Source organism: Cucurbita pepo, chromosome 7, assembly GCF_057944985.1.
Source record: "Cucurbita pepo subsp. pepo isolate OVF chromosome 7, ASM5794498v1, whole genome shotgun sequence".
In the NCBI taxonomy this organism is placed as follows: domain Eukaryota; kingdom Viridiplantae; phylum Streptophyta; class Magnoliopsida; order Cucurbitales; family Cucurbitaceae; genus Cucurbita; species Cucurbita pepo.
In genome coordinates this window covers 10062987-10090871 of record NC_141804.1, presented here as the reverse complement: position 1 = coordinate 10090871, position 27885 = coordinate 10062987, and the positions used below count along the sequence as shown (strand labels likewise).

The following is a 27885-nucleotide window of genomic DNA, read 5'->3' as shown; positions in this document are numbered from 1 at the left end:
CAACCCAAAAACGAGAAGAAAGATGAGAGTGAAAGAGAAGGGCCAAGCCAGTCTCAGTCACATGACGATGTTTTCTCTCAGCACGACCATTTTGAGCAGGTGTATATGGACAAGAGAGTTGATGGTGGATGCCAGAATTACGTAAATGAGTTTTGAAACAAGTACTAGTAAATTCGGTACCACCATCGCTTTGAAATACCTTGATACGAGAAGAATATTGATTTTCCACAAATTTTTGAAATTGAAGAAAAATATCAAAAAAATCAGATTTAAATTTTAAAGGGTAAAACCAAGTGAATCGAGAATAATCATCAATAAAAATAACATAATAAAGGAAACCCGAATTTGATTTGACGGGAGAAGGACCCCAAAGATCACAATGAATAAGATCTAACACATGAGACGACCTACGTTCATTGCGGGAATAAGGCAATCGATGACTTTTCGCAAGCTGACAAGTATTACATAATGATGGAGAAGGCAATAAAGACGTAAGAGAAAGATGACCTTTTCTATTTAAAAAAGAAATAACCGAATGATTCACATGACCTAGACGAGCATGCCATAAATCATATGAAGCACGTAAAGATTTGTTTCTAAGGGCTGAAATAAAAGCAGAGTTGCCGCGTTCCAGCACATATAGCCCTCCATCTCTTTTACCGGTTGCCACCACCCTTCCTGTTTGACGATTCTGGATAGTAATAAGATTATTAGTAAATGTAACGGAGAGAGGAAAATCAGACGTTAATTTACTTATGGAAAAAAGATTTTTAGTGAGGTGAGGGACAACCAAGACATCTAACAAGTGAATATTTGGAACAGGAGAAAGAGTACCGGTGTGGGTAATGGGTAGGGATGCACCGTTTCCTACAATCACAGAGTCCTTACCAGATGGGTCGACAGTCATATGGGCCGAAGCTCCAGTGTCCAGAAACCAATCAGCAGCATCGGGTCCAGCAATAGAACATGGCGTGTTAAAGGCTTCAGCAAGGTGAGCATGAGAAGAATCAGGTCGAACATACCGTTGGTTGCAGCGGTCAGCATAATGGCCCTCTTTGCGGCATATTTGGCAGTGAGGTGGTCGACGACCTTGACTTGAGTGGGTTCGTCCTCGATTAGAAGAGTTGTTTTTGTGAGAATAAGAACGACCTCGCTGGTTGGTAAAGGAAGCAGGGTGGCTTCCATGGGTGCGACCACAATTAGTGACTGTGAATGCTGTAGGAGTGGAGTTAGAGGACTCAAGGGAGAGCTGAAACAACTCAAAACTTTCAGCTTTAGAGACTAAATCTGCAAAACAGGGGATAGAGGTGAGAGCCATCTGAGCAGTAGAAAAAGCTGAAAATTCGGTGCCGAGTCCACGAAGGAACCAGTGCACTTTATCAATGTCCTCAACCGGTCTGCCAATGGCATGAAGTTGGTCACAAATTTTTTTGAAGGCACGGGCATACTCAGCAACAGGTTTGGTGCCACGTTTCATCAACTGCAAGTCATCCTTGAGTCTCAGTTCACGAGCTTTCGACTGATGGCTGAACGTAGTTTCCAACGCAAGCCAAACATCACGTGCAGTAGAGAGACCAACGACAACAGCCATGGCTTCCTCAGTGAGAGAGGAGAGCAGGAGACAGAGAAGTCGTTGATCGGCTGCTCTCCATGCCAAATATTTGGGGTTGAGTGTTGAAGAGGTTTCTGGTTCAAAGCGAGGTGGTGGAACCATAGTTCCATCGACATAGCCCAGCATGTCTTGACTCTCAAGAAGAGGGAGAAGTTGGCTTTTCCAAAGAAGATAATTGGAGGAAGAAAGTTTGATGGTGATCATATGGATTAGAGTATTGAAAGGAAGAAGATGATAAGAAGATTCGGAAGCCATAGAGAAGAAAGGATCAGGGTTGTTAAACCGAAAGGGCTCTGATACCATGTGAATGTTTGATTAATCCACCACACCTAAATGGGGGTGAGAGTTCTCTTATTTATAATCATTTACAGGATACAGAAATATGGTAAATTACAAATAATATGGAAATAGTAATAAAAGGAAAGAATAATAAATGAATATAATATATTTGCGTTTAATAAGAGGGCAAATATGGTAACCCGCAATGTAAGGCAAATATCTAGATATTTGCCTTATAATGAACGATCAACTATCCTTAACAAATATATTAAACTTTTTAATATTAATTTCATAAATATCATAAATATCTTCTAATTTTATTAGAAAATTTTAAAATATTAGTTTCATTAATATCATTTAATTTTATTAAAAAGTTTAAAAATATTTTTACCACAATGTTTAAAAAATATACATAAAATTTTAAAAGTAGTAATACCATTTACATTTATAAATAAAAAAATATTTAAAACTTTTTTTTTTTTAACATTTATCAACTTTCATAAATTATTTTCAAATATTACTTTTAAACAATTATGAGTATTTTTTAAATGGGTTATTAACTAATTCAACAGATTTTTTATTAATTTAACCTAAAAATAACTTTTTAATCTCTTTGCATGTATAAATAAAAAAAACCCGAAACTCCTAAAACTCCTAAATTATTAAACATGAGATAAACGTGATTATGAATTAAATTAATTTCTTCTCGACTCTTTATTATTCTCGTAATCATTATGATAGTTTAAACACTATTTAACTGAAAAAATATTATGATGGGTTAATCGTAATCGTTTCAAATTCTAAAGTATTAAAAAAAATCGTAATCATTTGTATTTAGTGTAATCAAAATTTTCAAATAGATTCATTATAAGTTCGTTCGAATAGAAAGTTGGTAGATGGTGCAAATTAAGTCGAACCTTCGATTTCAAACGGTCTAAGATCCCAAAATAAACATTTTTTTAAAAGGATGCTTTTAAACACCATTTCTAAAACTACAAAAACTAGCTCACAACAATCTTTAGACCATATAGATACACACACCTACACAAACAAACAAACAAACAAAAACTTAAATTAATTTACCAAACGACCCATATCCCCCTATGATCACGAACAATAATTACAATAACAACAATAATAGTATTAAACAAGAAAGGTTACAGTTTTTGTGTTCATAAGGGAACCAAAATAATTGAAACAACAAACCATTATGGAGGAACTGATGAATGAGGAAGAGAGTATTAAATGAAAAAGACATGGATGGATTGTTATTGAAGCTTTAACAAAAGAACAAATAGAAGAAGCACACGGCCTATAATCTATTTCAGATTCAAATGCAATAAAAACAAATAAATCCTCACTTTACAAGTTAAAGTGTACTTACAATCGGTAGCATCCCGTTGCATTTGCAGCTATACAACTTCACAAGAATGAATACACTACGAGGAAGACATCGAAACGAAGAAATGAATCTCGAGGAAACGACGAGATAGAACGAAAGGGGAATGAGATTTGTATCTTTGTGTTTACCTGTAAAGTGAGCAAAGGCTACTGTTTTTTATGTTTGTGCATTTACTTTCCAATTCCAAGCTCTTTAACAACGTCTCTTGTTAAGCTGAATTGTGAGGTATTATGCCACGGAAATAGCGTCCGACTAACGGGAAGCTTCCTCCGAAGATCCTGCAGTGCATCATATACGATCCGAGATCGATAACGAATTTGTTGAGAAGATATGACATAAGATCACAATGGTAAAATCTCTAGCAACACAAAGTACCGAAACTACATCAATAACAGATAAGATAACGTTGGGCCAAATGATGCCATTGCATAAGGCTAACAAAAACAAAAAGAAAAATTCAAATCCACAAAGAAATCATAGTTTAAATTTTACAATAAGTCGATAGGCAATTGACAGTCCGGTATGCATACACTAATATTCCAATCGAGCAATCGACTATTAAAGAACCGACAGAATCAACATACTTCGAGAGTGTTTATTCTCGTTATATCAGAGTTAATTACAAAAACAAGATATAAAGATCAATCTACCTTTTTTTTATTTCTCACACTTGAACTTTCCCTAGGATTAGATGGTGCCGAAATGATGATATAATAGATGAACCGTTTATTTTTCATACAAAACAAAATTTATGCCAATGGAAGTGATATGAACCAAGGCATCAATCATGGAATATAAACTTCAAAGAAGATGCATTGATATTTCAATTCATGCCACATTGAAAAAGAATCAAGTTTCATTGTTATAAATTTTGGATGGATCGTAATTTATTAATGCATTTTAGAACTTTTTATTTACTTTAGGTTACATTTACATGGTGGTTAATTATGGTCATAAAGTAGGAATGTTACCATTCTTGAAATGTCTAATGGAAGGTCAAGAGTTTCATTTTGAGGCTATATAAAGCCATGTATGTTGTATTTGTAAGGAGATTTGGAAAATATAATAAAACGAGCATTTGTGATTTCCTTTAACCAATGACAAAGTTTTTTTTGCAATTCTATGTAGTTTAGGTTGCATGCAGAATCATTCAAGCTTGACATGATCAATCTTTCTTGTAGAGTGATTTAAATCTCAAACAAGTGTTCTTATTTCCTTTGTAATGATTCCTTATTATTTGGTATCAGAGTTTTCCTTTGGATTTGGATTGGTTGATTCTATATCAGGAAGGCTTTAGCCATTACAAATGAAATAGCTTTTCACCCAATAGAAAGGAGTAGGAGTACCTTAAATGTGGTGTCTGGTAAGTTTGAATAGGATACCTGTCAAACACACGAGCATAAATTAGATTTTTATAGAAAACCAAATAAAACTAATCACAATGGATCGATACAGAACCTCGAGAGCAGAAAAGTATTCTGCCTCGTGATGGCGAATAATATTGGCTATCGCAACTGAACAGTCTTCAGGAGCCTGAAACAACAGTAGAAAATTTCAACAATTTTAAAAGTCACACGAGTCACCCTATTTATGCTAAGAAAAAATAAAAACATCTGATAGCCAAACATAGAAAAATGCATTACAGAATTTAAAGAGACATTTCTGAAAATAATAATGAAAGCACAACTGAACATACTATTACATGAAGATTTCATTTTACATGACACCATGCTGCAGTGCATATTGGGATGATAGATGTTCTAAAACTGATGTAAAAAGAAGCAAAAGTAATCAAGCATTTGACTCCATCAAAGCATAGCAATAACGACCACAAATAATAATGAAAAACAACACATTTAAATTGGCAACGACCTGCATGATAGTTGAATCATTGCATTCATGCTTTGTGTCTAATTGAACATTTCCCTCCTCAAAGTAATGGGCACAAACCTGAAGAGAGTAGAGAGGAAAAGAGACCCAAAATACAAAATTTTGAGGGTTTAATAACACAAACAAATAAAGTTCAATCCATGAAATGAGGGAGGGAGAGAGAGAGAGAGAGAGGCATGAATCTGTTGTGCACTTGGGTTAAGTAAAAAGAAAAAGTACCTGAATTTCCCCTCTTACTTCAAGCGTTTGAAAATCACTTTTGAACTCAATGTTCCATGTGGAACGCCAACTTCCATTACTGCACAGAGTGGAAACAAACATCAAATAGGAGCTAAATTTGAAGTCTGCAAAATGAAATCATCCAAAGACGAATTGAAATGCCATCAGATGAGCCAAAAGCATGACATTTGCTGCAACTACAAATAAATTCAACATAAACACTGATGGTATTCTTCTAAACCTTACACATCACAACGTAGAGAGGGAAGGGAAAAAGAATAAGAATAGGAGAAGACAAATAAACGAGGCAAGAAAATGCAGAGACATATTCTGATGACTATGCACGCACCAGAAATTCTTAGGGCTAAGTCTAGAAGCGGAAATAACCACAGCAAGCTCAAAATCAGATTCAGCTTCCTCCGCATCTTTTCCATTTACACAGTAAACTGAACAAACCCCTTTTGGATACGTATCACCAACATATCGAGCAATTTCTGCATCTATAGTACATCTGCCATAACATAGAATACATTATAAAGAAAAAAGTGGTTGTTATTCACAGACATCTTGAGGCTTATTTAACTACTATAGCGTGTCTCATTTGATCCCATATTTTTATTTCCAAACTCCCTTCAATGTTTGAACTCAATCAGCCTTCAGAGAAAGAGAATTTTGGGTGTAGGATTCTCATTTGACCTAGAATGGTATAAACTAAGCATATTGTAAAGAAGACACAATGTTAGAATTTGTGGTCCGCTGCTTTCTGCATACTCCGAAAAATGTCTTAAATATATTACAGTTTATCCTATAAAAGTACACATTTGTCGTTAAAAACAACAACCATTTGTCAAATGTAAAACAAAAGAGAAACTTTAGACAAGTCGATACGAGCAAATAAACTAATTCACTTCAAAGGAGACGGTATCTTATCGCTTAATCAGTAATCACATATTCTGGAAATTTCAAAACTCCCACCCATCTAATCATTTGTTAATATAAATCTCCAATAATCATGGTTAATAGTTTTCAATTTTCTAACTAATCATAGCCTACCGATATTCCTCAACATATGAAGATGGTAGTTCCTCATCCAGTGCAGGTCTCACTGCAGTACACACCTGGGGCAATTAAACACGAAGTGAACAAAACGAATCAATTAATAAAACAACTTAGGAAGAGGGGGTAGGAATCCAAGGAGGTAATGATTTCCATAAATTTAACAGAGTCAACAATATGTATAGAATAAACCAGAAGATGTGAAATGTTGCAAATACTAATGTAATGAACAATTGAGTCTAAGTTCTTTTCGTGCATAATTAAGTAAACAGATTTTCTTATTTTGTTCATATAAATAAAAATCAATAGACAATGCTCGTATGAAAAACTAACTATATATAAGCATAACAACCCTAAAAAGTGAGCAAAATAATACTCCTACAATTAATCAATCACTTGGAAATTTACTTTTACGTCTGGAAAATGGTTATGCTGGGATTGATTCAGATTGAACGCTTACCTGTTTAATATTATCCACTATAGCAACTTGTGCAGTTCTTGGATCGAGGAACTCATTTTCTTCAAGCTCATTGAATGCTGTAATAACCACCTGAATTCACATCACATGAAAATAGTGAGACGCATGAAGAAAACAAGATGATTAATCTGCAAAACTTCTAGAACGTAATTTCAAGATAATAGGAATCAAATGCTCCTTCCAAAATTGTACGAATGCTTGATTTAAGTATACAACCGTCCACAGGAATGACTTCCTATATCAGTTTTTTCACTAGATATGTACAAAAGTTGGCGACTAACTCTGGTTTGTGAACATTCTGCATCTACATGGATGGGATTAGATTGTATTCCATTCAAATTCGAAGATAAAACAGCATAAAAATGGCAAGACCACGCAGAAAATACTACCAGAAATTTGAATAAAACAAAATGCAAGCTCATCACGCAAATCATTATGATTATCTCGAATCGAAAAAACTAGTTCCCCAACCTTGTCCGCAAAGAAAATAGCAGCTGATAAAGGCTATTCGTACAAGAAACTCACATCTCCAACTCGGCCAGGCATTTCGAGGCAAATCATGTGCGATTTATTGTACTGAGGAAACGCTTCAGATGCTGCCTCGCGGTACAACTCATCGTTGTTCAAAAGTTTCATCACATCTGAAAATTTCATAAAAAATCATCGGCAATGTTTATACATAATGTATATGAACAAAAAAAGAAAAAAAAAAAAAAAAAAAAAAAAAAGAACACATCTAAAACTGTAATTGATAACCTTTGGCGACGAATTGGATTTCACCGGAAGGAGCGTTTAGAAGAAACCATTTCGCGATCTCCTTCTTCTGTTCGTGGCTGAGCTCCACTTCTTCGTCGTCCATTGCCGGAAACCGGAAAATTCTGTTACCGATTTTCAAATGAACTGAAGCAGAGAGAGAAAGAGAGGGAAGGGAAAGAGAGACAGCGTCGTATAAAATTGGAAAAAACAGAAATGAGCTGTAATGGACCGGTTCGAGTCAAGTTATCCCGGTTTAGTCGGCCCGCTTCGCAATATTATTCCGACGTGTCGTTTTGTGTCAGAGAGTGGTCGAAAAGTGGCTTTAGACGCTTTCTTGCCTGGGCTGGGCCCAGCCCAACCGATTAGTGTCGAAAGGTGCCGCGATTTGTCGTTAAAATAATTTTACCATTATTTTAAGAGTAAATTTTAAGCTTTTCGTTTAATTATTGCTTGGCCCCACTCTAATAAAATTACTAGATTAATTTTTTTTTAATTATAAATTAATAAAAATATCATTTTATTTTATTTTTAAATTATCACAAAAATATTAATAAAGAGATGGGTAATATTTTGTTTAAAAAATATAGACTTTTTAAGGTTTATTACCACGTTCATCAACGTCACAAAGGCAGATAAACAAATGACAGAAAAAAGATCAGACTATTACGACGTTCTTCAACGCTACAGATACTATCACCGTACCTCTTTTCAGTCGATTCGGGAAACTAGAGACGCTCTTAATGCATGGGCCAAAAGGGTTAACAAAAATCGAATATTAGTTGCCACGAAAAATTAAATTTTCTTGTAGTCGATAATCCATCATGAACACGTTCGGTATCCATTAGACTCGTGCATCGATGTAAGGGGTTCCGTCCCTAAAACATCTATAAATGTGCATCGTTTTTAAACGTTTTAAACTTTTGGTTAACAATCTATTGTCTACAGAGCTTAAAAAAGTTAGAACGGACAGTATTAGTGAGTTTATCGACATGATTTCACAGTTAGTCATATCCCCTACCAATAGTTATATACCGTGAGCCGTTGTTGTTACTCTCTCGTTTGCATATATAACGTCTCTTTCAAAATCTCCCTCTGCCTTCGTTTTCTAAAACTTTATTCTTAAATCAAGGCTAGAGGCTTGAGCATACGTCGCTTGCCCGTAGGTGACGTAAGAACGAATTGGCTTAGCTCACTTGTCGTTGGAAAGTGAGTGCCACACAAGCTGCCATCCAGAGTTCAATTCAAATAAATAATTTTTTTTTTTATTGAGCATAATTTTATAATTATTTTTTTGATTATTAATTCTTCATCTAATTATAATTTTTTTATTATTCATAATATATATATTTTTTCAAAATATATATTAAAATTGAGTGGCCAGTATTAATTAAATATTTAAAATAATGAAACAAATGTTTTTAAAACTAACCTTTAATAATAATAATAATAATAATAATAATAAAGCAAACAAATATATTTAATAATATTGTAGTGATATATGAAAATAAATTAGAAAATTAAAATTAAAAAATGGTGAGATTTAATCTTAAAATAATAATAATAAATAAATAAATAAAACTCTAAATTTAATTATAAATTATTTGTAGTACACGCGTACGGCTAGGATTCAATTTTCGAAGTTAGGTTAAGCGCGCCGCAGTGGTACACAAGTTATGCCCTCGTCTTCGATAAATAGGGTTTTCGAAAGCCCTAAAACCATTGTCGTTCACTCCTAGCAGTCGCCGTCGCGGAGCGGAAGGGTTTCACCACCAAGAGCTTCAATGGTCTGTTTCTTTCTCTTCCTCAATTCATTTCTATTGCTCCAATGGTGTACATCAATGTCTGAGATTTGTTTTCCGTTAATTGCAGGGGATCGATCTCGTAGCAGGAGGCAAGAGCAAGAAGACCAAGAGGACTGCGCCTAAGTCCGACGATATCTACCTCAAGCTCCTCGTGAAGGTTGGTTTTCTTATTTTTGATTTTTGCTAATCATCGCTGGTTCCGCTGTTGTGACGAGCATTTGTTTTCACCGATTCAAATTCTTAGAGAATTGAAATGAGTTTTTATTTTATTTTTTTAAACTAATGAATGAGTATGTTGTGATTGAACTTCAAGATATTGGTGAATGTAGAGTGGAATTTTAAATCTTGTTCTGTGAGAATTATCTTGAATTTTAGACATTGTTATTTTCACGTGATTTTGCTCGTATTTCAGTTTTTTAAGGCTGGATTTTTTTAAAACTTAATGGTGCTTGAAATCTGATTGTTTGATAAGAAAGTAGGCGAAGTTTATGTGCAGTGATGATATCTGTGTATCCCAGCTCATTATGAGACCTTTCGTAGGTCCGGGAATGAACCAGTTTCCACATTTATCTGAGCCTAGGCTCAGAGTTGTTAAACTTTCTGATTCAATTTGAACAACGAAGCGGAATAATTGGCCACTAATAAACCTAGATTTCGAATTTTTAGATACGAAATATTATATCTTCATCGATTGGCCTATATTTTTAACTTTATTTAAAACTATATTTTGATTGAAATGCTGATTGTATTATCAGCCGCAATGATGCAATGTGATAATCCCAGCTCTATGAGACTTTCTAAAGGCTAAGGACTAGACAAGATCCACATATTTACCTGAGCTCAAAATATTATTTTTAAATCGATGGGCCAATATTTTTAACTTTTCTTTAATTATATTTTGATTGAAAATGTTTATTGTATTATCAACCGCAATGATGTAATGTGATAATCCCAGCTCTATGAGACTTTCTAAAGGTCAAGGACTAGACAAGATCCACATATTTACCTGAGCTCAAAGTATTATTTTTAAATCGATGGGCCAATGTTTTTAACTTTTCTTTAATTATATTTTGATTGAAAATGCTTATTGTATTATCAACCGCAATGATGCAATGTGATAATCCCAGCTCTATGAGACTTTCTAAAGGTCAAGGACTAGACAAGATCCACATATTTACCTGAGCTCAAAATATTATTTTTGAATCGATGTGCCAATATTTTTAACTTTTCTTTTATTATATTTTTATTGAAATTATGATTTTATTATCTGCCGCAATGATGCAATATGATAATCCCAGCTCTATGAGACTTTCTACAGGTCAAGGACTAGACAAGATTCACATATTTACCTGAGCTCAAAATATTATTTTTAAATCGATGGGCCAATATTTTTAATTTTTCTTTAATTATATTTTGATTGAAATGTTTATTGTGTTATCAGCCGCAATGATGCAATGTGATAATCCCAGCTCTATGAGACTTTCTAAAGGTCAAGGACTAGACAAGATCCACATATTTACCTGAGCTCAAAATATTTTACCCTTATAGTTCTTTCATTTCGTATCATACTCAGCAGTAAAATTAAGAAGACAAATATGAGCTTCCTTCATCATGTATTAATAACGAACCCCGTCGGAATATCCTTCTGCCATTTCAGTCACTGGCTTCCTTTTCTCTGTATTTTTGAAAGGATTTTTGCGCCTTGTTGAAGGATTGAGAGATAGGTTGTTCCCTGTGATGCTTTACTTTTTAAACCATGCTAATACTGATCATATGATGATTGATCTTCAACTGTTGTCTCTGAGGGAATTAGCCTACACTCTTGATTTAATTGTTTCTGAAGGACCATTGTTTGTTTGAATATCTAATATAGTATCCATATGAATTTATAATCTTATTCTGTGAGAATTATCTTTAACTTTAGCCTTTGTTTGATAAGGAATTTGTTGAAGTTTATGTTCAGTGATGATATCTGTGTATCCCAGCTCATTATGAGACCTTCCGTAGGTCCGGGAATGAACCTGTTTCCACATTTATCTGAGCTTAGCTTCATTGTTAATCTTTCTGATTCAATTTGAACAACGAAACGAAATAATTGTCCACTAAGAAACCTTGATTTCGTATTTTTAGATACAAAATATTATTACTTCAGTGAGGTGCCAATATTTTTAACTCCCCTCAAATTATATTTTGATTGAAATGCTGAATTGTTTTATCAGCCGCAATGATGAATTATGTTAATCCCAGCTCTATGAGACATTCTAAATGTCAATGACTAGACAAGATTCACATATTTACCTGAGCTCAAACTATTATATCCCTGAAGTTTTTCATTTCGTTTCAAGATTGTTTTCAATAATAATTCATTTTTATGGTCACTTTAGGTTTATTTTAAGGTGTTTAATGTTCATTATGCCTATTCGGGTCATTTAAGTGATGGGTTCTTTTAATTTTGTTCACTGAATTCAGCTGTACCGATTTCTTGTCCGAAGAACTGGAAGCAATTTCAATGCAGTGATCCTCAAGCGGTTGTTCATGAGCAAGGTGAACAAACCACCAATTTCACTATCCAGACTTATCAAGTTCATGAAGGGAAAGGTGTGTGCTTCTATGTATGCATTACCTATTCTTCACCATTTTATCCGCATTGTTCAGTGTCTAACTTCACGTGGTTATAACATTGTACAGGAAGATAAAATTGCCGTCGTTGTCGGAACCGTGACTGACGACATTCGTGTTTATGAAGTCCCAGCTTTGAAGGTTACAGCCTTGAGGTTTACCGAGACTGCAAGGGCAAGGATCGAGAAGGCTGGTGGCGAGTGCTTGACCTTCGACCAGCTTGCCCTGAGAGCTCCTCTTGGCCAGAATACGGTACGATAGCGGCTGTGTCCTGAATTTCATAGACTTGTCGTCGAGCGCCCTATATTCACAATTGTTTAGATTCAAACTTAATCCACTGTAATTTTGCATCAAAAGGTTCTCCTTCGTGGACCGAAGAACTCCCGAGAAGCCGTGAAGCACTTTGGTCCTGCTCCTGGTGTACCTCACAGCCACACGAAACCGTACGTGAGGGCGAAGGGAAGGAAGTTCGAGAGAGCTAGAGGAAAGAGGAACAGCAGGGGTTACAGAGTTTAGTTTCAGTACCATGTTCAGCGCTATTTGTGAGACAGAAAATTCACGTTTTGGTAAACTTGAAGATACATTATCATGTGAGATTCACTCATTTCTTTGTTCAAGTTTTCGCTATTACAACATCACAATCGTATTCAATGAGAACATCTTGTATTTTCTTTCCTCCCACTTTTCCATCCTTATTTGCTTCATATTTCAAAACTGTCCATATTGTTCTATGAACAAATTAGCCTTTTAGTAAGTTTTTGGTATATCTATATATTTTACATACTATTTTGTATTTAATTGTTTCAATGTCAATATCAGTCGAACACGAGAGGTCGACCACCATGAGTGCCTGCCAAAGTTGAAAGCTTTTGAGGACTTTGAGGTCGATCTCCAATGGGAATGAAGCATTCTTCATAAGGATGTGGAAACATCCCTCTAACTGGTACGTTTTAAAAACGGTAGACTTGTTACAATAGGGTCGTTCACTCTTAGATATTTTATTATATATATTTTACCTGACTCAATCTACGCTGCTGCTTCTTCGGCCCGAACCCAAGAATCTCTTAGATATGATATAAAATGGATCTTGTTCTATCGTTGATCAGAGATTTCCCTATGAACGATTTGAATTGGAGTTTGAAGAAGGGTAAGGAGAACGAGTCCTCGACCCGCAACAAATAGAGGAGGATTGTCAATTTTTAGGCCTAATTTGAATCCCTTCAACAATGATTCCAGCTTTGAGCTGAAAGCCTCTAATCTCCATTAAACTCATATGAACATCTTCATCATCTTCATCTTCCCCAGTCATGAACTCTCCCAATTCAATCTCAAACCAACCGTCATCTCTCTCCTTCAAACCCCTTATTCCATTGCTTTCTTCTTCTTCCTCTGTTCCCATTAGATTCCTCACTCTTTCCCTTCTGTTCCCATAAAACAAGCTCTCTAAATCTTCCTCCTTCCTCTGTTTCCGCTGCAGCCATACTCTGCCCTCTGAAATCCGCCCTCCATTCCCCACCGCCACCGAAACTTCCGCCGCCATCAAATCCAACCCATACGCTCTCTCTGTTATCTTCACTAGAAGGAAAGCTCCGTACTCTGTGTTTGGCGACAGCCTCCGTCTCCTTATTCTTCCCTGGATTTCCAGCCAGCTTACGGTTCTTAGCTCTGCCACTTCTGAAAATCTAACCACAAATTGGATGCATTTAGAAACATGTCTATATATATGTGTGTGTTGTCTATGTATATATATATATGTGTGAGAGATTCTACATCGATATCGATTCTAGAGGAGACTGTAAACCTCTCTCTGGTAGACACGTTTTAAAATCTAAAACTTTGAGGGGAAGCTTGAAAGGAAAAGCCCAAAAAGGGCAATATCTGCTAGCCGTGGGTTTGGGTTATTACAAATAGTATAAGAGCCAGACACTCGGGCGATATGCCAGCGAGAAGGCTAAGCTTCGCAGGGGGGTCGACACGAGGCGGTGTGGCAGAAAGGATGCTGTATCCCAAAAAAGGTAGATTTGGGGGAGAAGAGAAAGAATGTTGGGCCTCGAAGGGGTGGAAACAAAACACCCTTTGAGGGTGTGGAAATCGCACATGCATTTTAAAAAATTGAGAGAAAGTCCGAAAGGGAAAGCCTAAAGGAGAAGTCAAAATTGAGACCATATCGGCTAGTAGTGGACTTGTGTTGTTAGAAATGGTATTAGAGCCCGACACTAGTCGATGTGCCATCGAGAAGGCTGAGCCCCAAAGAAGGTTGACACAAGACGGTGTGCCATCAAGGACACTGGATTTCAAAAGAAGGTGGATTTGGGAGGTCCCACGTCGATTTGAAAAGGGAACGAGTGCTAACGAGGACGCTAGACCAAGAAGGGAGTGGATTGGGAGATACCTTCGTGAGGAGAACTAAACACCCTTTATATCCTCTCTAGCATATATTTTTAAAAACATTAAGCAAAAGCCCGAAACTGAAAGTCAAAAGAATATAATATCTCCTCGGCTGAGTTTGAACTATTACAAAATATATATATATATATATGTATGTATGTGTATGTATAGTATATACCTGGATTCTGGATGCGGTTTCCAGCTCCAACAGAGTGGATCAGAGCTCCATGTGATACCCAATTCTCTTGCTGACAGTATATAACAGATTTTCCCGGAAAATTTATCCAACTCGAAGCTCTGTAAAAACAGAGATGAATTATTCAACCAATAAGACGAACAGAGTCCTGCCAAATGGTTTATGGGTTTCATTTATTTACCGTTTTACCGCCGTCGATGAGGATCGGAGAACAGAGCCGGAAAAAGATCTCTCTCTTCGACCCAAACGGAACTTCGTCGGAGATATCAGAGGCGGCGATAATCCGAGCGTAGTTTTCAGGCAAAAATCTTCCCCAAACGACGTCGGATTCCGCCGCTAGTCGGAACGCCGGCGAGATGAGGGATACTTTCCCGACGTCGGCGGGAGTTGTGAGAGAGAGAATGGCGGAAAGACAGTCGTCCGGCAACATTCCGACGGTGAAAATTCCGGCCATTTTGTTCGATATGAGCTAAGGAAGAGGAAACTGGAAATGGTTTTAAATAGTTAAATTAAAGGAGGATTATCTTTCTCTCTCCTACTCAGACTTTGGATGTACTTAACCTGGCACGTGCGAAGAGGGATTGTATATCCAAATTTGACCATCTCCTACTTTTTTATATTTGCAGATTAGTCCTCTAACTCTATATCATTTATAGGGTGGGGCAAATTTATTTATAATTTAATGAGTTTTGAAAATGTAATTCTTTGACTTTATGGTATAGTAATTAATGATATTAATTTCAAACTAAACTAAAATTAAATTTGTATAAATAACTTTATTGTTACTAACTCAACGTAACCTAACTGTCTAAAAACATGTCATCGATTCAGAGATTAGATAATTAAATTTTCTACTCGATTTTAAAGACAAATTAGTCATAATTCAACTCAAAATTTTAAAATTAATATGTTTTTGAAAATATAAAATATTGTCTTATTTTTATTATTTTTAAAGTAGTAACAAAATACATTATAGTAAATTTGAAAATTTTACGAGCACTCGAGATGGACCTAGACTCGCTAGATAATAGAGGTCGGGAATTGTTCGTATGACGACTATTTATTTATTTATTTTTAAATTAGTGGGTAACTTAGAGGAGTTTTTAGTTGCTTTTGAATTATTTCAATTTTTTAAATTAAATTATTTTTTATTTTTTAAATGGTCAAGCCCTCCTTTGACTGACTGCACAAGTTGCCGGTTTCCCTTTTGGCATGCAGCCAAATAAGATCCTAATTTTCTTACTATAAAATTATTTAATTGAAAAAAATTTATTAAAAAAACAATAATAAACTTAAATACTTGAAAAAAATAGAAAAATCATATTAAAAAAAAACAAAAATAAATTATTGGAGGAAGAAACAATACAAAAAAAAAAAAAAAAAGGGTTTTTTCGGTGAAGTTTTATTATTATTTAAATAATATATATTATTTTTTTAAAAAATAGTTAATTTTTGAATTTTCAAATTATTAATTAAAAATGAAAAAGAATAAAATTATAATAACTATTAACTTAGCGGCATTATACTATATTATATATATATATATATATATATTTGTCATATTTCTCAATTTTTATTATTTTATTTTAATAATGCTAATAAATATTTTTTAGAAAAACGACAAAGAGGAAAATCACGTGAACTTTATTTTATTTGCCTTTTGGTGACTTTTTTTTAATTAAGAAAAAAACCATGTGCTAATTATTTAATTATAAATATAAATAATATAATAAAATAGATATAAGTTTTAAATATCCTAAAAAAATTAAATGTGGGACCCGATCAAGATCTCAAAAAAGGAATATGTATTTTATTTAATGAATTAATATTTTTTTCTCCTTTATAAAAAAAAATAATAATTTCACGTATTTAATAAATAATAAATAAAAAAAGGGTAAATATCTAAATTTTGTGACTTCAAACCATTTTTCTGTATTTATTTATTTAAAATTATTCATTATTTTATAATTTAATTAACTAAATTTCTAAAATAATTAAAAGATAAGAATAAATTTAAACCGGGTGTTAATTATTTTTTAAAGTTCTAATTTACTTGACAAAAAATATTAATAATTAATTAATTTTGTTATTTATTTTACACAAATATTTTTAAAAACTAAAAAATAACCATTTTATTTTGGAATTTGACAAAATAACATATTATTTAAAAAAAATAAAATAAATTGTTTGGCTACATAACTTCAAAATAATAAAAAAAAAATTAATATTTTTTGTTTTTTTAATTTAACAAATTTAGAGTTAAAATATTCCCATAAATATTTTATTTAATATATATATGGTAACTGCCAAATTATTTAATATATATATATTTATTTATTTATTTATTTATTTATTTATTTATTTATTTATATTTATAGTAACTGCCAAATTATTTATATAAATTAAATTTTGGTTTAGTTGGAAATTAATATCATTAATTATATAGCAATAAGTTGGAGGACTAATCTGCAAATATAAAAAAGTAGGAGGATGGTCAAATTTGGATATACAACCCCACTTCGCACGTGCGAAGTTAAGTGAGTAGGAGAGAGAAAGACATTCCCCTTTTGAACAAGGAACTGTTTTGAGTTCTTTTCAAGCACACAATCTACGAATTTGCATTGCTGGATCATAAAGGACAAGTATGTTTCCAAATTTGGGTTTTTTGTTCCTTACACGTAGACCGATAAGGTGTAGCTCTCTCAAGTGGCGCCCATTCGGCCATGGATAGACATGCCTAAACAAGCCAAGATGGTCGAGCTGTCCTCTAACGTGAGGTGACATCACGATGTATTGGCGTGTTGTTGGGAACTAAGATGGTGACTTAGATGCGATGTTACACGTGACAGACTTTGTCCTGGAGTATAGGTAAGGTTCGGTTGAATGACTTTGCCTAGTGTAGAGGTAAGTCGGCTAGAGTTGTAGACGATTGAACATGACGGGTGTGGCTAAACAAGCTTGGATTCTACACGAGTTATGTTCGGTTGGTGAAAGAAAACCTTGCCTAAGGTCAGATGAAGCTACGAAGATGGATGAAAAATATGAATGAGGCAAACCGATAAGGTGGTGGATATCAAGTGGCGTCCATTCGGCCACGTGAGGGTTAAGATAGACATGCCTAAATAAGCCAAGATGGTCGAGCTGTCCTCAGACGTGAGATGACATCACGATGTATGGACGTGTTGTTGGGAACCAAGATGATGATTGAGATGCGACGTTACACATGACAGATCTTGTCCTAGAGTAGAGGTAAGGTTCAGCCCGAATGACTTGGCATAGTGTAGAGACAAGTCGGCTAGAGCTGCAGACGATTGAACATGACGGGTATGACTAAACAAGCTTAGATTCTACGCAAGTTATGTTCGGTGGGCGAAAGAGAACCTTGCCTAAGGTCAGATGAAGCCATGAAGATGGATGAAAAATATGAATGGGGCTTGTCGTGAGCGTGTCGATTATTTAAAATATAAATTTATCAATACTCAAATTTGTAGACTACACTGATGTCTTAGGTCGACACCCCCTCCGCGATACTGTAACTTTCGAGCATTCCTCCACCTCGACCAATGTCTAAAAAAAAAAAGAGGTGATACTCTTATGTGACAGTGCAGTTCCCGAGCACTCCCCCACCTCGACCCGTACCTAAAAAAAAAAGTGACACCCATATGTGATAGTGCAGCTCTCGAGCACTCCTCCACCTCGATCAATACTTAAAAAAAAAAATAAAAATAATAATAATAATACTCCATAAGCCCATTTTAACAAAGCCCATTTTGGTACTATAGGGCCGAAATGAAAGGCCCATTATGAAAAACTTGAGAAAAAATTAATCTAATATTTCTTCCTTTTATTTCAGTATAAATCATTTTTTTAAATTATTTTTAGAAATTATATTTATTATTATTAATAACTAAAATCTTATAAAATTTAATATTCATTTACACAACATACCGCTTCTATTACAACCGTCAAATATTCTTAACCTTTGTAACAATTTTTTAGCTGGTCGAGTTGACCCGACTAGAAAAAAGTCAAACTTGCAAACCAAACCGATTTTCCATTCTCAAAATATTATATTGAAAAATAAAAATCTAACCCTTCCGTTTAAGTTGAATAGTTTGAAATGTTTCGGTGATCGAGTAAGAGGAATATTAGTGCCATAAAATCACCACTTTGACGTACTCGTGATTACATAACATTTCTTAATATATTTTATAAAATTTTATTCTGTTCGGGTCACCCGAAGTTTTGTCAATGAACCCGAAACCGAACCGAATCTATTCAGGATAATAAAAATTAACCCAATCTAACCCCTATAATTCGGGTTGTCGGGTTCAATGTATACTCCTATCGAGTCATATGAACACGATGTAAACCCTAGCTCAACCCGAACCAAGTTTTAAGTTTTTATTATTATTATTATTATTATTATTATTATTTAATATTGTGAATTTTGATTTGTCCGCTCTGTTTTTCTATCAAAAGTTCATCTCGTCGTCACTGTCTTGCTTGGTTTGGTTAAATTTCAGAAGGCGACAGGTAAGTAGGCGTGCTCTCTCTCTCTCTCTCTCTCTCGTTTGAATTTCATGGCTCCACGTTTTTTTCATAAATTCGCTTCTGCAATCATGGTGCTCCACTTTCTGTTTTGCTTGCCGAGTAGACATATCAAGAATCTGAATCTGAATCCATTATTTTGATTGTTTATGATTGTGCTTGGTGGAATTTGATTTTCAACTTTTTTCGCCTTTCAATCCACCGTTGAGCTCATGATCGATTATTACGATTCATGTATTGTCCTGTTTGGAATCCTTAGGGTTTTCGCTTTCTGTTTGGTTGCTGAGGAACAGAAAAATGTGCCATAGCGTAGTCATTAATCTTTTGAGTGATTTCTTTTAGTCCGAAATCCGAATGTAATTCGAAGAATTTGTTACCATAGTGGAATGCATGATGATTCTGTTTGCTAGTGGGAACTTTACTGGATGGAGTATATTTAAGGTTTCCAAGATCAAAATGACATGAAATGGACAAGGAATTTGGTAAAAACGCAACTTATAATGTGTAGAGGAGTGGGGGACTTTGTTGTTGCTTGGAAGTGGGAAGTAGAATCCTGTGATGGGAAGTAGAATCCTGTGATGGGAAGTTGACAATGGCTGCTTGATTGAATAACTTTCTGAATGTTTATAGTAGGTAATCATAAATCATAATTCAATTTAGAGACGGGTTGGGTTAAAAGCATTGTGTGAAGATCTGAGACTGTGTGACATGGTAACATGTGACATGTTAGAGTAAAGAACAATGGTTGAAGGGCTAATTTCCTACTTTGTAAGACTAATTTAATAGTTATTCTATCATATGTGAGATCCTACGAGGGGAACGAGACATTCCTTATAAGAATGTGGAAACTTTTCCCTAGTAGACCCGTTTCAAAGCTTTGAGGGGAAGCCCAAAAGGGAAAGTCCAAAGAGGATAATATCTGCTAGCGGTTGGCTTGAACTGTTACAAATGGTATATAGCCAGACACCGGGTGGTGTTCCAGCAAGAACGCTGGGTCTCCAAGGGGGTGGATTGTGAGATCCTACATCGGTTAGAGAGGAGAAAAAAATATTCTTTATAAGAGTGTGGAAACCTTTTCCGTAGTAGATGCGTTTCAAAACTTTGAGGGAAAGCCCAAAGAGGACAATAACTGCAAGCGGTGGGCTTGAGCTGTTACATTTTATCTTCGTTACGAAGAATTTATTGATTGTTTACTTAGATTTACATATCTTTCCTGTAGGATTTGACTCTTAGTAGGGAGCAAAGTGCTTTTTGTGAGAAAAAGGATTATACTGGATGGCATCGGCTGCAATAAAATCAGGGGCGTTGGTTTCACTGAAAGACCTGAAGCCATCTTCAGAGTTCTTCAAGGATGGGGCTTCACTTAGAGTTACTGGAAAGTAAAGTTTGCTAGAATTTGTCTCAATATCTGTCTGTTTAAAATTTGGGCAGCCTTGATATGCTTAGCAATGAAGTGATACACTCACCTTTTCTCCTCTGCATGTTCACTATTATCATAACGTCAAAATTCATAGATTTGGATTTGATATGTATTAAACTTTATCTAACGTAGTGGTTCACTGTGTGACATAATCAATGAATTCGCATATCCTTCAGATTGATATTTTAATAGCATTATTCATTGTTGAATTTCTTGGCTGGTGCAACCTTATCGGATGTTGAAGTGATAGATTTCCTTGGCTATTGTGAATGCTCAATGTCTGATGTGCATTTTCCAGAAACCAGATATTTAAAATCCATAACTAAGGCATGGAGCCACCATTTAATCAGTCGTATCCCCCTACTGAAGGTTATATACTGTAAGCCGTTGTTATTTCTCTCTTGCTTGCTTATATAACGTCTCTTTCAAAAATCTCTCTCTGCCCTCGCTTTCTAAAACCTTCTCTTAAAACCGAGGCCAGAGGCTCGAGCATACGTCGCTTGGTCGTAGGCGATGCAAGAACGAATTGGCTTAGCTCACTTGTCGTTGGAAAGTGAGTGCCGCACAATCGCAAGTCCGCTGCCATTAAAAGTGCGATTGTGACAAGTGGTATCATCTGAGATCAACTTTGAAACATAATCTTATAGTGCCAACATCATATAATCCTCTTCTTACTTAATGTGACAGCATATTATTTGTTGATGACCTTTAATAAGGAACTTAATCTTAACGTTGAAATAGTTCTTGATGCATATGCAACCTTTTTTTATCCTTCGATTTATTACTATGAGATATATGACAAAAATACTATTGAATCTTTACAATATTTCCTTTCCTTTACTCTTTCAGTGACAATGAAAGTAATTACCATCTGTTCTTCAAGGGCAGGTTAGTGGAGTATTCTGTGGAGACAGCCATTGCCATAATCGTCGATGGAAATGTTAGCTTGAAGATCGACACACAGCATCTGAGAGAGCTTACCTTTCGCATTGGCTCCATATATCAATTTATTGGTGAACTACTTGTTGAATCAGATAATGAGGTGAAATACCATTTTGTGACTATTTTCTATCTCTCTGTCTCAACGTTCACACACAAGAGTCTTGATTGGTGCGGTATTTTCAGGCAACTCTGCAGGCCCGTGTTGGTAGGAATGTTGACGGCATTGACCTGAACCTGTATCATCAGTCCCTACAACTGTTAAAACAATTTCAGGCTGATCACTTAAACAAGCGAACAAATTAGTTCACTTTTCACCTTGAGGAGGTAATCCAGCTTATCTTTGAAATTTCAAAGTAGGAATGACTTTTTACTTTTACTTTTGCGTCTGTAAAGAAGATCTCAGTAAGTAAATTACTTTTTTTACTAATATCTTTTATTGAGTGAATATCTTTCTGTCAAAAGTGGGTTTTTTTTTTTTGCACATATAGAAATGTTTTAGAACATAGTAGTTAGAATAGGATGGCTTAAAAAATGAAAAAACCATTACAAGTTTTACCAAGACCCCAATGACATAAGTAAATTTATCTCTAGTGTCTAGAACACACAAGTAGCAAGGTACCTATAAATCGTGTGTATAGTCTTTACTAACAAAACTATCGTATTATTACCATTACTTTTCAAATGACCCTATTCTTTTTATCTTTCCTAAGTACATTGAAAGTCTTAAAATCTGGTAAAAGAGACCCCATTGCTCTTCCTTTGCGTGTCCAAAAACGTCAAACCATCAAGAGTAGAGGACATTATCTTTAGTGTAATTGCTTTCATTTATGGCTTGTGAACAAGGATTCACTTGTGACTAATCAAAGAAAAGGAAAAAAAGGTGCCAAAAAGTCAAAGATACGCGTTGTACATTCTGAACCATTTATTGAGTTGGTTGGTAGAAAAAGCCACCCACACTAACAGGATTAGAGTGGTAGGGGTAGGGTCCTTCCTTTCCAGTTTCGTGGAGTTCATCATGATCCAATTTCTCCCATTTGGTTCCTTTACATTAAGAGGATTCAAATCACAACCCTTCAATTCACGTTCCGTATGACAAAACCATAATCAATGCAGGAAGAACAGTTAAGGTCACTAGCTAGCAAAAGATAGATAGAAAAAGTTGAAGTGACTAAAGATAGTCTGTATGGATGTAATATGGGAAGTTTATGGTGCACCATTCCATCATTTCTATTTAGTCCCATCATCATTTGGATTAGATTTTTAGTTCATATATTTCCTTTTTAGTTTTAATTTGGTCACTCTGCATTTAAAATTTGTACTGTAGCTCTATCTTTTCGGTGAAGCTTGATGAATGCCCTTTGAATTAGTGAGCAGTAATGAAATCCTAACATTTTAAGTAAGCAATTGGTGAGATCAACAACACGTGGGTCTCCGATCTCTCGGTCGATAGTATATGTCTTAACCAAAGGAGCTTTCATAGGTTGGCAATTCTAGCTCATGCCATTTAACCAAAATAGTATCTTGAAACCCAACTCCATACTTTTTAGTCACTCTCACATATCAAACTCCCATTTTCATCCAAACAAAATATCATTGCACCACTAAACATGTTTTTTTTATCAGAATTTTGTTGCTTTTGAGTAGTAGTAAGCATATTTAGTAAGCTTTACGTAAAGGATATGTATGATAATGAAAGTTTTAATAACTTAGGAACCTCATAATGTCAAAAAAATGTGATTTTACCTTCTAGGGGTTTCATACTTCTTATTTTTAACAGTGATGATATGTTCAAGAATTCCACATCAGGATAGTGGTAGAAATTTTCCCTCTAATTGGAGTGTGTGCCTTCTTTCAACTCTTTGGTAGCCTCCTTTTGTCTTCATATATATATATATATCCTCTCTGTTCCACTCTTGTTTGCTTTCTTTTCAAGCCTGTACCTATTACATTTTTGGAATTTTAGATTGATCTTGAACAAATCTCTTCGATATTATTTATAGAACTTTGTAGATTCCATCAGCCCACTCTTCTTTATTGGAATTTTAGTTAGTGAATGGTGACAAAAAGCCTACAGTTTGAGCTTGTGAATCTTTTATAGGGCTGATTCGGCTTAGACCAATAAGAATACAAAACTAACCCACATGAGTTCATAACTTTATCGACCAAATTTATCATTATTATGCAAGTTTTATTGCAATGCTAGCTAGTGGTGACCATTCTCTACAATTAAAACTCTTCCAAATTTGTCAACATTTGTGTGCAAACAAAATCAAATTTCCTTCAAAGTAATTATGAGCCAACTAATATGAAGTAATTTACAAGTTCACTCATTTTCCCCCTAACCCCACTTGTATGGAAAACATAGGCTTTTTTTATTTGTGGTGATATTAGGTTTTCCTTCTCTTTTTGGAAGAAAGAGTTGTGATAATGATTTAAGAATTAGGTTCGTTTGCTCACATTTCCATTCTAGACTTAGGATTGTTATTTTATTAAAAACTTTAATCTTCATATACATATATTTTTCAATAGTATTGATTGAAATATACGACTAAATATTATTATTTGTTGTCCCATTTTTAGATTTTTGAATTATAAATTTATGTGGAAGTTTGTGGATGTCGGTATCTGCTGCCTGCACCGCCCCACATGTGATTGTTGGGTAGCAAATTTACGTGCCTCTTTTCATTTGCTTTTAATTTACGCTTCTATGGGACCCTTTTCTTTACCAAAAATCAAAAATCAAAATCACTTCTTGTCTCACTAAAAGCTCAAATATCACTTCTTTCTCAGTACCTTGCCCTTTTCTTTTTTTGTCTCCGGTGGTTTCTAAACCATGTGTTTGTTGCCTACTTATGGTGGCTGTCACTGTACTGTGTCTTTTCCCACAGATTCCCTAAGCTGGATAATGGATATAATCTTATATTCTACTTTAGAGTTTGCTTCATTCTCAACTCGTTTCTAGATTAATCTATGTTGTTATGTAAATGATTTTTGAATATCCTTATCGTTTGTGAAAGTGTTATTTCTGGACTATTTTGTTGTATATTGGTAGCTTTAATTGGATTGATACGTGTGCTTAATCGATGAGTATCATGTGAAATAATGTCGTTAAAGTTTAGCTTGAAGGGTCGGTCTTGTAGACATGTTTTGATCAAGTATGAAGATAGATTGTTTAGATCTGATTTTAATGTTCTAAGTAGATGATCATTACATTGTAGAGTTTGTCTGTTTTACTTTTGTTACTTGTTTCGATTGATTTCGGTCGTTTTGTAAATGCTTTTGAATATTCTTATGGTTTGGGAAGTGTTACTTCTCACCCATTTGTTATACATTGTTGGTAGCGTTAATTGAATTGATAAATGTGCTTATTCAATGAGCGTTAAAATTTAGCATGAAGGGTCAGTTCGTAGACGTGTTTTGACACTATTTGTGAAATATGTAGACGTGTTTTGACACTATTTGTGAAGTATGAAGACAAATTCCCTAAACTAGATATGATTTTGATATTCTAAGCAGAGGATCATTATGAATTTATATCCATTCTTCAGTAGTCTGTTTTATTTTCGTTACCTGTTTCAACTAATCGCTAGATCAATCATGGTGGTTTTGTAAATGATTTTGAATATTCTTATGGTTTAGGAAAGTGTTATTTCTCAACTATTTTGTTATATATTGCTAAGATATAATTGGACTATTACATGTACTCATTGAACAAGTATCAAGTAAAATAATGCCATCAAAGTTTGAATAAAGTGTACGTCTTTCCACGTGTCTTGACACTATCTATGAAATATAAAGGACAGACTCCCTAAGCTAGATGTGATTTTAATATCCTAAGCAGACGATCACCTCTCCATCGAGTTTGTATACTTTCTTTCGTAGTTTTTTTATTTACATTACTCGTTTCAATTGATAGATCAATCTATGGTGGTTTTATTAGTATGGTTTTATACTATGTTAGGATGTATTTCGTTTAAAGCTTTATTTTTCTCTTATCCCAATTTATTATAGTAATTACATTAAAAAAAATATTTATAATACACACAACAATAAATAAAGTACCTTTTTAATTGATGTGACATTTAAAAAAATGTCAAAAATTGTCACCCACATGTTTTATTTCACTTTGTGAATGAATTTGATGCTTGATTATTCTTTTATTTCACCCAATTTTCAATCAAAAGTGTATGGCCCTTCATTTTAATTATATAATTATTTTCTAAAATTTTAAAATTTGTGCACTAACTCTATTTCATGCTAGACGCTCGCACTTATGTTGCTCCAACTACATTCTCGATGCACCTGATACGAAGACATTCTATGATAAATCGACACTTCTCTCGTTGAAACCGTGAAATCTTCTTCATGTTTAAGATAAAATTAAAAAAAAAAAAGTATTAATTTTACCAATAAAATAAATCAAAAAATAGGAAAAGTTCAAAAAGTAAAGAAAACCCATCCATCAATTAACACGTAGCATTCTAAAAGGTAAAAAAAAAAAGTACACCAAAACAACTATGGGAATGATTACACCGAAACAAAACCCCCTTTTCTCCTCCATTACCGGCCACGAATCCAAAGAGACCTGAGTAATGTTCTTCCCCCAACAAAAAAGGAGTTGGATTGTGGGACCCACATTTTTTTAATTTTTAATTATTAATAATTTTTTAGTTTGAGAGATATTGTTATTAATTACTTGAATTATTGTTTAGATTGATTTAGAAATAATAATTTGTATTTTATTTATTGAAAAACATATTTTTCTTATTAATATTTAAATCTTAATTTCCTCTTTTTATTTTTAGCTTTATTCTTTTTTTAATTATATTTTGTTCATTTTAATCACGGTTGAAATTAGATCACAAGAACAAACACAAAATACAATGAAAATAAAAACCTAAATAAGACAAAAGAGCCGGACAGATACTAAAACATAGAAGGAAATGAATCAAAAAAATAAAAGGCAGGTCAAACTAGTGGGCCTCATGAGGGGCACATACCGAACATGTCCCGAGTTCATGTGATACTGGTCCAGTTTAATTCAATCATCTTTTAACCTAATTCTAAAAGGCGGATATAAATACCCTCTGTTAGCTTGAAGACGTTAAGCTATTCCTAATTCTTAAAATCTAGCTACGTTAATATTTTCTCGAGCTAATCTAAGCACTAGAGTTTGTGTGGCGAGCACCATAACGGTGTATAGATTTCTCTTGTATTATAGGTCACGTTCTTTCCCTTTAAACAAAAGTTACCGTTTTGTCGTATGATATTTATAAGTCTAAAAGCTCAAAAACTAAAAATTAAATTAGAAGAAATTAATTTAAGGGGAAAAAAAATGAGGTCAATGAAGTCACGTCGAGATCTGATCGAATGGCGGATATTGAAGGAGCATGGGGTTGCAGGTGGGCAAGGGACCACCTGATCACGACCCTCCACCTCCCATTGGTTAATTATGATGAACATGCACTGCATGGGATTGGGACCCTACGACGTGACAACCGCCCTTCTTTTGAAACAAAATTTGTAATTAATAAATAATAAATTTCAAAAAAAAAAAAAAAAAAAAAAACTTGATTATTTAATAATTATATTTTCTTCCCAAAATGTTAATTAGGGTTTTACTCGAGTTTAAATTCTATTTAGATCTTTGGAGCTGACCCATGTGTCGATCATCTCATCGGACATCCCGAACATCCATTCATCCGAATTCTCTTAAGCATTAAACTCTCCCATGTTCGTACTAAACCATTTACGACATAAGTTTCAGATACGAGTGCATAATTTAACCTCCGACACATGGGTTAGGGCGCAATATCGGTACATCCGTGCCACCCAGTACTATTCTTGAAAAACCCATTTAAAAGCAAGTTACCCGAGACACTTATCTCAGAACGCTCGCCCTCGTTGTGACACGCGCATGTACCCGAGACATTTTATTATTTATCCACCTCAAGGCAATGATTAATAAAAATAAATAAATATTTTTAAATGAATAAAATAAATTATCCAAAATATATCCTTGAATTGTTTTCCATTAAAGGAATCCAATTCCTTGAAAGTGGCTTTAAATTTAATTTATAATATATTTTTTCTCCATTTCCCATTATTTAATATAAAATATTATAAAATATTTTATTTTAAAAAGCTTAGAATTTAAAAATAATTCTTTGAAATTTTTGTGGACTTATCTTAAAAAGGGAAAGGAAAAAAAGCAAACATAAATAAAATAAAATAAAAAATTATTTTTTTTAAAATGTTTAATCATGCCTTTACGC

General features: G+C 34.2%; 4 protein-coding genes and 9 non-coding genes across 19 annotated transcripts; 11 read left to right on the top strand and 2 right to left on the bottom strand.

Annotated features, from left to right (window-relative positions):
* Positions 1-3011: 3011 nt before the first annotated feature.
* Positions 3012-7872, bottom strand: LOC111798869 (F-actin-capping protein subunit alpha). The gene is made up of 11 exons (XM_023682218.2): positions 7693-7872; positions 7462-7577; positions 6919-7008; positions 6456-6520; positions 5752-5913; positions 5403-5481; positions 5166-5243; positions 4752-4826; positions 4640-4675; positions 3422-3571; positions 3012-3330 (listed from the first exon to the last, which is right to left on the bottom strand). The coding sequence occupies exons 1-10, from the start codon at positions 7793-7795 to the stop codon at positions 3464-3466; spliced, it is 912 nt and encodes a 303-aa protein (XP_023537986.2). The 5' UTR covers positions 7796-7872; the 3' UTR covers positions 3012-3330; positions 3422-3463.
* A 1465-nt stretch (positions 7873-9337) lies between these two features.
* LOC111798630 (large ribosomal subunit protein eL18y) lies at positions 9338-15299 on the top strand. 3 transcript variants are annotated; one of them, XR_015421656.1, is made up of 5 exons: positions 9338-9476; positions 9562-9651; positions 11964-12365; positions 12471-12703; positions 12933-15299. XR_015421656.1 is itself a non-coding variant. In XM_023681887.2 (5 exons), exons 1-5 carry the CDS (start codon positions 9474-9476, stop codon positions 12627-12629), a joined length of 564 nt encoding a protein of 187 aa, XP_023537655.2. In that variant the 5' UTR covers positions 9338-9473; the 3' UTR covers positions 12630-12788. The 3 variants fall into 3 exon arrangements, 2 of the variants coding, with proteins under 2 accessions (XP_023537655.2, XP_086981537.1); XM_023681887.2 differs by lacking the exon at positions 12933-15299 and having other exon boundaries at positions 11964-12092; positions 12183-12365; positions 12471-12788; XM_087125411.1 differs by lacking the exon at positions 12933-15299 and having other exon boundaries at positions 12471-12788.
* On the top strand, positions 9979-10076 carry LOC111799362 (small nucleolar RNA snoR69Y). The gene has a single exon (XR_015421789.1). It is a non-coding gene; the product is annotated as a small nucleolar RNA snoR69Y (small nucleolar RNA).
* Positions 10245-10340, top strand: LOC111799360 (small nucleolar RNA snoR69Y). Its single transcript, XR_002815830.2, has one exon. It is a non-coding gene; the product is annotated as a small nucleolar RNA snoR69Y (small nucleolar RNA).
* On the top strand, positions 10417-10511 carry LOC111799355 (small nucleolar RNA snoR69Y). The gene has a single exon (XR_002815825.2). It is a non-coding gene; the product is annotated as a small nucleolar RNA snoR69Y (small nucleolar RNA).
* On the top strand, positions 10589-10683 carry LOC111799356 (small nucleolar RNA snoR69Y). Its single transcript, XR_002815826.2, has one exon. It is a non-coding gene; the product is annotated as a small nucleolar RNA snoR69Y (small nucleolar RNA).
* LOC111799361 (small nucleolar RNA snoR69Y) lies at positions 10760-10855 on the top strand. Its single transcript, XR_002815831.2, has one exon. It is a non-coding gene; the product is annotated as a small nucleolar RNA snoR69Y (small nucleolar RNA).
* Positions 10931-11026, top strand: LOC111799358 (small nucleolar RNA snoR69Y). Its single transcript, XR_002815828.2, has one exon. It is a non-coding gene; the product is annotated as a small nucleolar RNA snoR69Y (small nucleolar RNA).
* LOC111799369 (small nucleolar RNA snoR53Y) lies at positions 11222-11305 on the top strand. The gene has a single exon (XR_002815838.2). It is a non-coding gene; the product is annotated as a small nucleolar RNA snoR53Y (small nucleolar RNA).
* On the top strand, positions 11447-11542 carry LOC111799359 (small nucleolar RNA snoR69Y). Its single transcript, XR_002815829.2, has one exon. It is a non-coding gene; the product is annotated as a small nucleolar RNA snoR69Y (small nucleolar RNA).
* LOC111799363 (small nucleolar RNA snoR69Y) lies at positions 11709-11804 on the top strand. Its single transcript, XR_002815832.2, has one exon. It is a non-coding gene; the product is annotated as a small nucleolar RNA snoR69Y (small nucleolar RNA).
* LOC111798629 (F-box protein PP2-B15) lies at positions 12998-15151 on the bottom strand. Its single transcript, XM_023681886.2, has 3 exons — positions 14879-15151; positions 14680-14798; positions 12998-13795 (listed from the first exon to the last, which is right to left on the bottom strand). Exons 1-3 carry the CDS (start codon positions 15149-15151, stop codon positions 13306-13308), a joined length of 882 nt encoding a protein of 293 aa, XP_023537654.2. The 3' UTR covers positions 12998-13305.
* A 3806-nt stretch (positions 15300-19105) lies between the features above and the next one.
* MDO1 (telomere-capping, CST complex subunit) lies at positions 19106-22055 on the top strand. 5 transcript variants are annotated; one of them, XM_023681179.2, is made up of 4 exons: positions 19106-19233; positions 20468-20627; positions 21557-21710; positions 21794-22055. In XM_023681179.2, exons 2-4 carry the CDS (start codon positions 20524-20526, stop codon positions 21911-21913), a joined length of 378 nt encoding a protein of 125 aa, XP_023536947.2. In that variant the 5' UTR covers positions 19106-19233; positions 20468-20523; the 3' UTR covers positions 21914-22055. The 5 variants fall into 5 exon arrangements, with proteins under 5 accessions (XP_023536947.2, XP_023536948.2, XP_023536949.2 ...); XM_023681180.2 differs by lacking the exon at positions 19106-19233 and adding an exon at positions 19281-19322; XM_023681181.2 differs by lacking the exon at positions 19106-19233 and adding an exon at positions 19329-19482.
* Positions 22056-27885: the final 5830 nt, after the last annotated feature.